Raw genomic sequence first — 13,602 nt, 5'->3', positions numbered from 1 at the left:
CTGTGATGGATATACCAGGGTCTTTATGTATGTTGTCCAATTTACAGGTCAGTCCGTAGCACCTGGCAAAGATCAGATCCAGGATATCCATATGTTTTATTAATATTTAACTGACATTTTTTATGAAAAAAGGTCATGAGAATCAGCCTTTCCAGGAGCCCTTTTAAGGGGGTGGTCATTCCTTAATTCCACAAAGTTGTCTTTGCCTTGCTTCTAAAATGTCTAAATTCTGGATCACAATGTGACATTGTGGGCCTCCTGCTTTGCAGAAACATAGTGTAAAGTTCTTACTTGGTAGATAGATGTCTGCCAGTTTTTCCTTTAAATTTCCTTTCCAATTTTTATAAATTTGTATGTAATTTGTTATCTTGAGGTAGGCAGTGACCTAATTTGAAGGTGAAGTAAATCATCTGAACATTGGAAGTATCCATACAGTAGAATCGTTTTCAGTATATTTTTCAATGATTGTCTATTTAAAAAGATCACATCATTATAGTGGTTAAAGGAAGCATTATCCTAGTACATGTATGATCCGGGAGACTATAATTTGCTGGTGGTAGTTCGTTATTCTGGTATGTAGATTTGAATGGATGGTTAAAGTGACATCTTGACTTTCTCACTAGTAAGTAATCCACTAGTTGTCATGGTTTCAGGCATGGTTTTATGTTTGGGAGGGCAATAGTAGTTTTAAATTGTTGAATTGAAACTGTGGAAATATGTATACAGATATAAAATACATGATAGAAATTCTCTTTTTTGGTCACGGTTATTTGGAGTTAAGATAACCAGAGTTTGAAATACCTAATTTGGAATAAATCAGACCCCACACATTCTTACTTACTAAAAAAACATTTTGAGACATTTTAATTCTCAACGTGCCTTTTATCACTTTATCAAATTTGCCTAACTTTAAACTTCTAGCTAGTTGATGAATTTTAGATAGTAGATATTCTTTACCCTTTTATCTTTATAATCAGATTTCACTAGCTTTGATGATTTTTTCTTTTCAAATAGCATAGATTTCATGTACATATATTTCAGTAGGTACTCCTTTTTATCTCTGAGCATATGTAATTCTCCATTTTCTAAAGTTTTGTTAGTAAGATAAACATATATGTAAGTCTTGTAAGCTTAAAAATGAACAGTCATCCCAATTACTTGCCTGGTAGCTATTTTCATAGCTGGCCTATCTTATATCTATGTAAGAATTGTATCATATCCAAATGTCAGTTACTTCCTTAAAAATATGAGAAAATGATAACATTTCTCTTCTATTTTGCTAAGTAACTTTCCTTACATTCACATTTCATATTCACGTTATAAGTCATTTCTGTCCTGGATGATTTTGAGTTTCTAGTGCTTTTTCTTGAGAGTTTCTCTGAACCCATTCAGTGCTTTTATGTAACTTATTCTTTTCAAGCTTTTCTTTGTATATTTGTGGGATTCTTCTATTGTAGCCATTTCCAAGAGTGTCATTTTACTAATTTTATTAGTAATATTTAAGCATTCCAAGATACAGGCCTAAGTAGCATTATGACATTTTAGAGATGGAAAAGGATTTCTCACGAAATTAATGTGGAGAAGTATACCATTAGACTATTTCATAGTTCTATGCACTTTGTTAGCAGCGTAGTGATGTCTGATGATGCTTGCCCACTAGAACAGGGCTTGATTCAGTCATTATAATTACCACTGTAAGGAGTAAAACCTTTTAGGATAAGGTGGGATCTAAAGAAGTCTTTGAAAATGTCAGCATAAAGGAAGTAGTCTTCTGTTGTTTTTATTTTTCCCCAGGCACAAAGAAGAAAGTGGGGAAATTTTCAAGGAGGATTCTTTTTAACAATTTAACCAGTTTGAGAGGAAGCAATAGGGAATATGGAAAGGGAGGTGGCAACCCATTCCAGTGTTCTTGCCTGGAGGATCCCATGGACAGGGGCGCCTCGCGATCTACAGTTCATGGGGTCGCAAGGGAGTCGGACATGACTTGGCCACTAAACAGCAAAAATAGGGAATATAGATGATTTATTCTTCTAGATTTTGTTACACTACTGTCAGCTTACTTTCACAAACTGAAAAACTGGGGTAGCGATACCAGTTCCTTTAAATGTTTTATCATAATCTCTCTCTCTTTTAAAATAGGGAATTGACTCTCTTTTGGAGTAAACTGCAAAGAAGAATCGACGCTTCTGTGGACACTTTCTTGGAGCGCTGTCGTCAGTTTGGTGTCATAGCTAAAACACAGCAGCATTTATTTTGCCTGATTAGAGTTATACAAACTGAAGTGAGTAATTTATGTTTTTTGTGCTGATTGTTACTGGAGGGAAGAAATAAGTGGGGAGACAACTTCTCAGGCAACTCTTTTTAAATAAGGGAAAATGAGAAATAATGGAGTTTAATAAGATTATGGAACTAGACATAGCTAGCTGTTTCTGCAGATTTATTTCCTAGGAATCAACAATATTTCTTTGTGGAAAATAGTGATTGACATTACAGACCACTGGAGGAAGGAAAGATTGTTTCTTGATTGTCCCCTCAGTCACCCCAACCTAGGTCTGGTTTTCCTAGAATAGTGTTCTGTATTATATACAGACATGTTTGTTGGTAAATTAGGATAGTAATTATTAGTGAAGAAAGTATAATTGTATTTTCCAGCTCCTTGATAATGGAATGACTAACTCCTTGATGATGGAGTGATAGATTATCTAGGTTTTAGAGGAATGGACTGTACACAGATTGCAAGCTTCTGTGCGAATTAGGAAGCAAGTTAGTTTTGTCTTGTTTTTTAAGAAATAAATATTTCCTAAAACAAAGTGCTATGTATAAAACCTAGTTTTTTGAATTTGGCCCCATAAATTAATGCTAAGACTGGAGATTTAGATGAGCCTTATGCTATGCTTGGTTTCTGTTTTTAGTGTCTACTCAATGACAGAGATCCCTGTATACCCGTATCTATGATGGTTTATGGGTATGTTTTATGGGTTACTTCTTTGACAACATCCAAGGATTGTTTATACTAAAGTCAAGGCACAGTTGTATCATTGATATGTTCTATAGCCTTTAATGTATCCTATTTTAGTACTATCCATATCCTATTTTAATACTGTGTGTTTAGTCTTCTCCAGTGAAGATAGGAAAATGTAAAACAGTTATCAGAAGCAAATTCATACTTAGACAAGCTAGGTGATTATTATTTCTCATCACTATAAATGAAGTTGTGTCCCTATCACAGGAGCATGTTCAAGTAATTACAGAACTTGCCTGTTTAAAATAATCAGTGGTACAACTGGCCTTTTATAAGTTTTGGTTTTAGGGTTTGTTTGTTTTTTTAAATCTTTAAGGAAAGGCTGAGTTTTTCCTTGCTGCATAAGAGAACACCACAGCTTAGCCCTGAAGTCAGCACCCATTTATTAGCTCACAGTTTTGTGGGGCAGAAGTCCAGCACAGTGTGGCATGGTTCACGGCTCAGTATCACAAGGCCAAAATTGAGGTGTTGGCCAAGCTGAGTTTTTATCTGGAGGCTCTGTAGACAATCCACATCTGAGCTCATTCGTATTGTTGATAGAATTCAGTTCCTTTCAGTTGTAGGGCTAAAATCCTCATTTTCTTGCTGGCTGTCAGCCACAGCCTGTTTTCAGCTCCTGGAAGCCACTCTCATTTTCATTTTGAAGCCAGCAAAGGCACAAAGAATTCTTCAAATATGACCTCCTTCACCTCTTGACTTCCAGACCTAGATTTAAAGAGCTTGAGTGATTGGGTCAGGTAATCCACTTGTCTTAAGATCAATGGGTTTGGGGCTTTAATTACATCTGCAGGGTCTCTTTTGCCATATAACATAATGTAATCATAAGAATAGTTCCATATTTATAGGTTCTGCTTATACTCAAAATGAGGAGATTATACAAAAGTGAAGGTCAGGGGGTTATTTTAGATTGCTCTTTACCTCAGGGAATCACAAAAATGGGAAAATGTTAGAGGATTAGAGAAGGTGGGTTTCTGACACATATCAAGGAATTTGCTGTCCATTTGTATAACCAGAACCCATTTGTTTTTCATCCTAGTCTAGGATATTTTCCCCCTGTAATCTTTACTTATGATATTTGTCCTAAAGGGTAGAAAAGCTATGGACTGGTAGGTGGAAGGGGAGTGAAATGGAATTCCTTTCAAATTGAGCAAGACACCTCTAGGTTTTCAAAAGCGAGAGGTGATCTAACCTCTGTCATTTGGGATCTAGTTCTACTGTGAATGGAGATATCCCAGATGATAGTGATGTGAAGAAGAAAGAAGTTTTTCCCTCTCTTATACAAATCGATAACCCAGCTAGATAGGCAAAGGATCCTCTCAAGGCTCCACATATCAGAAACCCAGGTTCCTTTTATCTGCTGTTAACACATAGCTTCCATCTCATGTTCCAAGATCTAACTGTTCCAGTCCCAGCTATAATGTCTTCATTCCAGATAGTGAGTAGAGTGGGGAGCAGACCACACTATGACACACCTTTTCCCCTGTTCCTTCTAACACATTCACAGACACGGTCACCTAGCTGCAAGGGGAGCTTGGAGATACACTGATGAATCTGGGTGACTTTCTAACCAGATAAAATCAGGTATTTGGTTTTTGAGAAAGAGGTGAAATGATCTTAGTGCATAGCAACCAGTTACATAGCCCTTGGGAAGGAAAAGATTAATGATGCTGAAAAACTTCTGTGGGCATTGGGTCTTTTGTGGAAGGCAGGCCTTGTAATAGTACCTCCTTATTTTCTTGGTTTTAGTTTTCTCTAAAAAAAGAGCTTAAAGCAGATAATCAATTAAAGGTGCTCAAGACTTGTTAAACTTTGATTCTGTGACTTGAGAAACTCATTGGAAGGGATGACTTTAGAGAATGTAGGGTGTCTCTCAAGGCTTTAAAAGTAGTATGACAGAAGAATGGATATAGATGTTGGTTATATTTGAAATGGAAGGTATAAGAAGAGGGATAATCTTGAAGCCAGTTTATTTGACCATTGAGCTCTTTTTGGTGGAACATACAAGTTAGAATCATTTTGCAAAATTTTGTCTAGTTTTATTCTCTTCTCTTTAGTAATAAAGAATCTGAAAATTAGAAATGTGTGTCTTGTAAGGATCTAGACCCTGGGTATCTTGACAAATGGCATAATGGTTATCATTTGTAAGTCAGATACAATGGTTATCATTGTAAGTCAGAGCACAGAGGACTTGGAGAAAGTCCATTAAGTTTTAAAATTTTTCATAGGTTCTTAACAGGTTACTAAACCCCTTTCGCAAGACTGTGTGAGGTAAACAGCAAAGAATCCAGATCTGTTCTTTCTTAAACAGCCCAATCTAGTTGAAATGGTAAAATTTGTGAAATCACTAAGAATACTTTTCCAAAAACAACCCCACAAAACTACCATTATACATTCTGAATGGATAGTTACTTGTTAAAGGAGTGGTGAATAAATTAGAATTAGGGTGTGGAATGTGGAACTGAATTTTGAAGAAACTGATGGATATGAATAATTTGATAGGCTTTTAAACAGGAAACTGAAGAAGTGACTTGGCATATTGTATCAAGGGCACGTGGGATATAGCGAAGTCAAATGAGGATAATCTATGCAAAAAGTTTATTCAGAATAATGTCCAAGATTCATAAGGGTTCTGTATATTGATGGCAGTTATTTCATTGTGTTCTCAGAATTTAGAACGGTACCCAACACAGAATAATTGCTTAGCAAATTAAACAGTGGGATTTATCCTCAAGTATTTTATATGGGATTCTGTTGAATATGTACTGTGTGCCAACATTGTATTAATCACTTTCTGTTACCTTCCTTCGTTTTTATAACAACATTAGGAGAAAATCTAATACTGCCGCTACAGCTGTCATTTTACAGAGAAGGGGCTGAGGCTTAGAGGCGTTAAGAACTTGTCACTGTTGTGAAGCTGGGGTTCAAAGGCAGTCAGTCTGGCTCAAAATTCTGTGCTTTTCAGTACTGTGTTTTAAGCTCCTCTGCCATAAGATCCTGCTTTTCTTTGTTCATATTATTTTCACATATCCTTTCAGCCTCTCACATGAAAGGATCATCTTAAATGCACTTGCGTTTTATCATATACAACCAGGTCTTTTTCATGATTTTTGACTAATTTCTGAGAACCTGCTGCTATATAGAAATTTTCTTTTGTTTTTCTATGGGAAACAGATTCAGTACACATGTAACTATAAAGTACTGATTTTTTTTGGAGGAAACGGAAAAATCATTTATTTTACCCTTGAGGTTTTGAAAACACCCAGTTGTTCATGATACATGAATTTTTTAAATTGAATTCAGTCTTAAACTCCCTTTTACACATGTATTTCCTCTTAAACCCATTTATTTAAGCCCTGTCCTTCCTACCCAGCTTGAGACAGTTCTTTTTTGAATCTTTCAGTGACCTTATTTATTCTGAGCTCCTCTGAATTTATGTGCCTTTTTAATGTACACATTTGGCACATAGGTAGATTGCTGAGGGTTAAGGACTGCTTTAATATGCAGTGCTTTGGGACTTGCCTGGCGGTCCATTTGTTAAGACTCCACATTTCAACTGCAGGGAACATGGGTTTTGTTACTGGTTGGGGAACTAAGATCCTGCATGCTGCACAGTGTGGCCAAATAATAATAATATGCAGTGCTTTATAAAGTTGCATACTCTATAAATGTACATTGTTGTTGTTTATAAGTTTTAAGAAGAGTGTATGTGTGTATACTATCAGTGAAATTTATGTAGTGTTTCCAAATTTATGTAGTTTTCCAAATGGAAAAAAAACCTTTTCTTCCCTGTTTTTCTTAACAGGCACAAGATGCTGGTCTTGGGGTGTCGATTTTACTGTGTGTCAGAGCTCTTCAACTCAGAACAAGTGAGGATGAAGAAATGAAGGCATCAGTTTGCAAAACAATTGCTTGTCTTTTGCCAGAAGATTTAGAAGTTAGACGAGCTTGTCAACTTACAGAATTTTTAATTGAACCCAGTTTGGATGGATTTAACATGTTGGAAGAACTGTATTCCCAACCAGATCAAAAATTTGATGAAGAAAATGCACCAGTTCCAAATTCTCTCCGATGTGAGCTTTTACTAGCTTTAAAAGCCCACTGGCCTTTTGATCCTGAATTTTGGGACTGGAAAACTTTAAAACGACACTGCCACCAACTTCTAGGACAAGAAGCCTCAGATTCTGATGATGATCTAAGTGGCTATGAAATGTCTATTAACGACACAGATGTTTTAGAGTCATTTCTCAGTGACTATGAGGAAGGTAAAGAAGATAAACAATATAGAAGAAGAGATGTGACAGATCAACATAAGGAGAAAAGAGACAAGAAACCCATTGGTTCTTCTGAAAGATACCAGAGGTGGCTTCAGTATAAATTTTTCTGTTTGTTATGTAAGCGAGAATGTATAGAGGCCAGGATTCTTCATCATTCTAAGATGCATATGGAAGATGGAATTTACACCTGTCCGGTTTGTATTAAAAAATTCAAGAGAAAAGAAATATTTGTTCCTCATGTGATGGAACATGTTAAAATGCCACCAAGCAGAAGGGACCGCTCTAGAAAGAAATTACTCTTGAAAGGCTCTCAAAAGGGAATCTGTCCCAAGAGCCCCTCTGCAGCCCTGGAGCAAGGTCAGTCACTGAATGAACAAGCCAAAGGAGAGTCACATGAATATGTCACATTCAGCAAATTAGAAGATTGCCACCTGCAAGACAGAGATTTGTACCCATGTCCTGGCACAGACTGTTCCCGTGTGTTTAAGCAGTTCAAATACTTAAGTGTACATCTTAAAGCTGAACACCAAAATAATGATGAAAATGCCAAGCACTACTTAGATATGAAAAATAGAAGAGAGAAGTGTACTTATTGTCGACGACATTTCATGTCTGCTTTTCACCTGCGAGAGCATGAACAAGTGCATTGTGGTCCTCAGCCTTATATGTGTGTATCTATAGATTGCTATGCTAGGTTTGGATCAGTGAATGAACTGCTTAACCATAAACAAAAACATGATGATCTGCGTTATAAATGTGAATTAAATGGCTGTAATATTGTTTTCAGTGACTTGGGACAGCTTTACCACCATGAAGCACAACACTTTAGGGATGCATCTTACACGTGCAACTTCGTTGGCTGCAAAAAGTTCTATTATTCCAAAATTGAATATCAGAATCACCTCTCAATGCATAATGTTGAAAGTTCAAATGGAGATGTGAAGAAAACAGTGAAACTTGAGCCGGCAGCAGGTGAAAAGCAGGATTGTATTGATCAGCCCCATCTGCTTGACCAAACTGAAAAGTCACGTTTACCAGAGGATCTTCTCTTCTGTGCAGGATCAGCTAGTTCTCAGATAGAAACTACAGAAAATCTGAAAGAAAACAGTGACAGTAATTCTAGTGATCAGTTAAGTCATAGCTCTTCAGCTTCCATGAATGAAGAGTTAATTGACACACTGGATCACTCTGAAACCATGCAGGATATATTACTATCTCATGAAAAAGTTTTTGTACCCTCCAGTTTAAAGGAGAAATGTTCCAATGTAGCAGTTTGTTTTGATGGGACTAAGTTTACCTGTGGTTTTGATGGCTGTGGTTCCACGTACAAAAACGCAAGAGGCATGCAGAAGCACCTACGGAAGGTTCATCCATACCATTTCAAACCCAAAAAGGTAAAGACAAAGGATCTCTTTCCCTGTTTGGGTAATGAACACAATCCAACGACTGAAAAGTTTGATGCAGAACCTAAACCCAGCTCAGATACAAACAGTGACTCCCCGGATGAAGGTCTGGATCACAATATCCATACTAAATGTAAACGAGAACATCAAGGCTATTCCTCAGAAGCCTCCATCTGTGCCTCTAAAAGGCCCTGTACAGAGGATACCATGTTGGAACTTCTGTTACGCTTGAAACATTTAAGCTTGAAAAACTCAATAACCCATGGATCTTTCTCAGGGTCATTGCAGGGGTACCCATCCAGTGGTGCTAAATCTCTTCAAGCAGTTTCAGCTACAATCTCAGATCTTAATTTTCAGAATCAAGATGAAAATATGCCAAGTCAGTACCTGGCGCAGTTGGCAGCCAAGCCTTTTTTTTGTGAGCTTCAAGGATGCAAATACGAATTTGTGACTAGAGAGGCTTTGTTAATGCATTATCTTAAAAAGCATAATTATTCAAAAGAAAAAGTCCTTCAGTTAACCATGTTTCAACATCGGTATTCCCCGTTCCAGTGTCATATTTGCCAAAGGTCATTTACGCGAAAAACACACCTTAGGATTCATTATAAAAATAAACATCAAATTGGCAGCGACAGAGTAACTCAAAAACTATTAGATAATGAAAAATGTGATCATGAAGGCCCATGCTCAGTAGACAGGTTGAAAGTTGATTGTCCTTCAGAACTTGGAGGTGATCCCAGTGGTAACTCTGAGAAGCCACACTGTCATTCTAAAAAGGATGAGTGCAGTTCGGAAACAGATTTGGAGTCATCCTGTGAAGAAACGGAAAGTAAAATATCTGATCTCTCATCACCAGTAGGCAGCCATAGAGAAGAAGGAGAAGGAAGAGAGGGCAGAGGTAGCAGGAGAACTGTTGCTAAAGGAAATCTCTGCTACATTTTGAATAAATACCACAAACCATTCCATTGTATTCATAAAACTTGCAACTCCTCCTTCACCAATCTCAAAGGCTTGATTCGCCATTACAGGACTGTACATCAATACAACAAAGAGCAGTTATGTTTAGAGAAAGACAAAGCGAGAACCAAAAGGGAACTTGTCAAATGTAAAAAGATATTTGCCTGCAAATATAAGGAATGTAACAAACGCTTCCTGTGTTCCAAAGCTCTTGCGAAGCACTGTAGTGACTCTCATAACCTAGACCACATTGAAGAGCCGAAAGTGCTTTCTGAAGCTGAGTCAGTGGCCAGATTTTCCTGTAACCAGCCTCAGTGCCCTGCTGTTTTTTATACATTCAGCAAGTTGAAGCACCACTTGATGGAACAGCATAACATCGAAGGAGAAATACATTCAGACTATGAAATTCATTGTGATCTTAATGGCTGTGGCCAGATTTTCACCCATCGCAGCAATTATTCTCAACATGTATATTACCGACATAAGGACTATTATGATGATCTGTTTAGAAGCCAGAAAGTAGCAAATGAAAGGCTACTACGGAGTGAAAAGGTGTGTCAAACAGCTCACCCTCAGGGGCACGAACATCAGACGACCAGGAAATCGTTTAATGCCAAGGCTAAAAAGTGTGGCTTAATCAAAGACAAGAAAGCTCCGATTAGTTTTAAAACGAGAGCTGAAGCCCTCCATATGTGCGTGGAGCATTCTGAGCACACACAGTACCCCTGCATGGTTCAAGGATGCTTGTCTGTGGTGAAGTTGGAGAGCAGCATAGTGAGGCATTACAAACGCACCCATCAGATGAGTAGTGCCTACCTAGAGCAACAGATGGAAAACCTTGTCATGTGTGTTAAGTACGGTACCAAAATTAAGGAGGAGCCCACTTCTGAAGCAGAGCCCTATATAAAGAAAGAAGAAGATGGAAGCTGTGAATCAGAGCTCATACAGCATAGCCATCCCCCAGGAGACACTAGCATGCCTGTGCAGGCCGCTGACCCCCTTCATCCAGGCGAAAGGGATGGAGGCCAGAAAGGATGTACAGAGAGCAACCCAGTTTTTGATGCAGATTCTCTGCTCTACAGAGGAACTCTGAAATGTAACCATAGTTCAGAAACCACTTCTTTGGAACAATGTAATATAGTTCAGCCTCCTCCTTGTAAAATAGAAAATTCCATACCTAATCCTGATGGGACTGAAAGTGGGACTTATTTCACAAGTTTCCAGCTGCCTTTACCAAGGATCAAAGACTCAGAAACCGGGCAGCAAAGTTCAGGGCAAGAAAACACTGTAAAAAATTCAACCCATGTTCCAAAAGAGAATTTCAGGAAGCATCCACAGCCCAGGTCATTTGATTTGAAGACTTATAAACCAATGGGATTTGAATCTTCATTTCTGAAATTTATTCAGGAAAGTGAAGAGAAAGAAGATGATTTTGATGATTGGGAGCCTTCAGAGCACTTAACATTAAGTAATTCTTCACAACCGTGTAATGACATAACAGGGAGTGTTATGGCAAACAATATGGTGAATGACAATGACCCTGAAGTTGACATACCTCATTCTTCCAGTGACTCTGCAATTCATGAGAACCTGACTGCAATCCCACCTTTAATAGTAGCTGAGACGACGACAGTTCCCTCCTTGGAAAACCTGAGGGTCGTATTGGACAAAGCATTAACAGACTGTGGAGAACTTGCCTTAAAACAGCTTCATTATCTTCGGCCAGTGGTTGTCCTTGAAAGATCTAAGTTTTCCACACCAATTTTAGACTTGTTTCCAACAAAAAAGACAGATGAGCTTTGTGTAGGAAGTTCCTAAATAGCAATTTTGTTTTAGAAACAGACTGGCTCCAGCACTGCAACGTGGGGACACTTGCCAACTTGAACAAAGGCTGAGAACCAGCCACACCGTCATTAGGGTAGAATAGGCTGTGTATTTACATGAATGTATAATATCTATGTCAGCAGTATTGGCTGAGTCCATTAGCTCTCCAGTTGGTTTATTGATTGGGTTTTTTGTTTTGTTTATTAAAAAATGGAACTGTATTCTTGTTTGGTGCTAATTAATACATCAAAATATATTGGGGCTTCCTTTTTCAAATTAAGTGTGCATGATTGTATATGGAACAGATACTAAGATCCCAGGGTGGGAGGGCTAGGGAAAGGGGTATGGAGTTCTTACTTGACTTGAATGTGCGCCTGAGGGTGCTTTGTGTAATATATTGTACACTACAGCATCTTATATTTTTTGAGTTGAGTTTCAATAAATTACAATTTTTCACCCATTTTTTTTGTTTACTCATAATGAGTTTTCATGCCACACATGAATTGGAATTGCACATGTATTTTCTGAAATGTGCACTTATATTTTACCCCAGTTCTTAACCAAACCATTCAGATCAAGCTTCCTTTTGAATGACTGTTGTCTTAAAAAATTTGTGGAAAGAAAATTCTAAGATAGAGTAATAGAGTAATTAACTCTGGGAGTCAAGGTAGCTCCTGGAAGAGGATGTTCAGGAGTTTTTCAGGTAGAAAGGAGAGGGTATGCCAGGCATATTATGAAGGGCTCCACGCATTCAGAGATAATAAAGCCATGTTTCCAGGCAACTACAAATAATGTGATAGGCTGGCAGTAAAAGGGGAGCCCTGGAGCAGATGAGCTTCTTGTAGAGATGGGAACCAGACCACGAACACGGAGGACTTTGGACTTGAGTCCATAGGCAGCCGAGAGCCTTTACAGAATTTTAAACAACATTCATATTAATCTGTAGATTGCTTGAAATGAGTGTGATTGGAGGGGCTGAGAATGGAAACGGATCTAAGACTGTTAAAGTAATTGAGGCAAACTTGGTGAGAGGCAAACAACGGCAGCAGAGGGGTGAGTAGATGAAATTGAGAAATTTAAGAGGATTATTAGGCACTGGAGGGTAGAGAAAATGTTTTGAGGAAAACTTAAGGTTCTGTAGTGATGGGTGCAACCAACTGAGGCAAGACTAAAAAGGAGTTTGGGGGAAGAGAATAGAAACACAAGATGAGTTTGGTCTCTGTTAAAGTTTCAGTGGACAGTGGGACATCCATGTATAATGACAAGAAAAGCAGTGTTTTCTTATATAGCAGCTTTCTTCTCTGTTCTTTATGAAGTCACTTTATCATTATTTAACAATGAAATGACACAGATAGTACTAAAATCCCCTTCTTATGCCTCTGGTTAGAATTTTAAGATCTTTTCTCTGACCCTTAAACCTTGTTTTGTCAGCTCTTAAAGAATTTTATTCTACCACCTCCTCAGCCTAAGAGTCTAAAGCACCCTACCGCTACCACCACCACCACCAAGCTGAAGTCATTTCTTGGCTCAGATCTTAGTAGGATACAAGATTCTCAAACAAGATTCTACTGAAAGCAAAAGTGGCAGAAACAGTGGAACTTCTTAGAGGCTGAGGTCACTACTGACTGAGTTCTTTGGGATCGTGAGCTCATTTCCCCTCTGGGCTTCAGTTTCCTGCCTTACGAAGTGTTGAGGTGTAAGTGATTGTTTCAAAAAGTCCTTTACCTGTGGTCTGAGCATGAGAAATAACCAGTGGCTCCATCTTAAAAATTGCTCATTCTAGAGATTTTTAGACCAGACCAAGAGAAAGCTGCTAATTTTAAGACTCAACTGTATCCATCCAAAAAGGGGAAGTCCCCGTGGTCCAGTGGTTTAGTTAGGGCTCTGCATTCCCACTGCAAGCGGCACAGATTTGATCCCTGGTTGGGGAACCAAGATCCCACATGCTGTGTGGTTTGGCCAAAAGAAAAAGACTCAGCTGTATTCAGCCGCTCCTAACCCTACACCCTGGAAGGGCCAAGTGAGCCACTGGCAGTAGTGCCAAACCCTGGCTTTTAGAACCCAGTTGAGAGTTTGCTTTAATATGATCCTAGAAGCATTTTCTATTCTAGTTTGGAGTGGT

General features: G+C 38.3%; 1 protein-coding gene across 3 annotated transcripts in view; it reads left to right on the top strand.

Moving 5' to 3' along the window:
• RLF (RLF zinc finger) overlaps positions 1-11,701 on the top strand; it is an 80,523-nt gene extending 68,822 nt beyond the window's left edge. For 2 of the 3 annotated variants that reach the window (XM_006061924.4, XM_025289016.3), the window contains 2 exons: positions 2,140-2,281; positions 6,825-11,701. In XM_006061924.4, coding sequence (XP_006061986.2) covers positions 2,140-2,281; positions 6,825-11,474 — 4,792 coding nt within the window. In that variant the 3' untranslated portion in view covers positions 11,475-11,701. Of the gene's footprint in view, positions 1-2,139; positions 2,282-6,824 lie in introns of those variants that run through there. The other variant, XM_025289018.2, reaches the window with a different exon arrangement.
• Positions 11,702-13,602: the final 1,901 nt, after the last annotated feature.

This window comes from Bubalus bubalis, chromosome 6 (genome assembly GCF_019923935.1).
Source record: "Bubalus bubalis isolate 160015118507 breed Murrah chromosome 6, NDDB_SH_1, whole genome shotgun sequence".
Lineage (NCBI taxonomy): Eukaryota > Metazoa > Chordata > Mammalia > Artiodactyla > Bovidae > Bubalus > Bubalus bubalis.
This window is presented reverse-complemented; position numbering and strand designations above follow the sequence as displayed.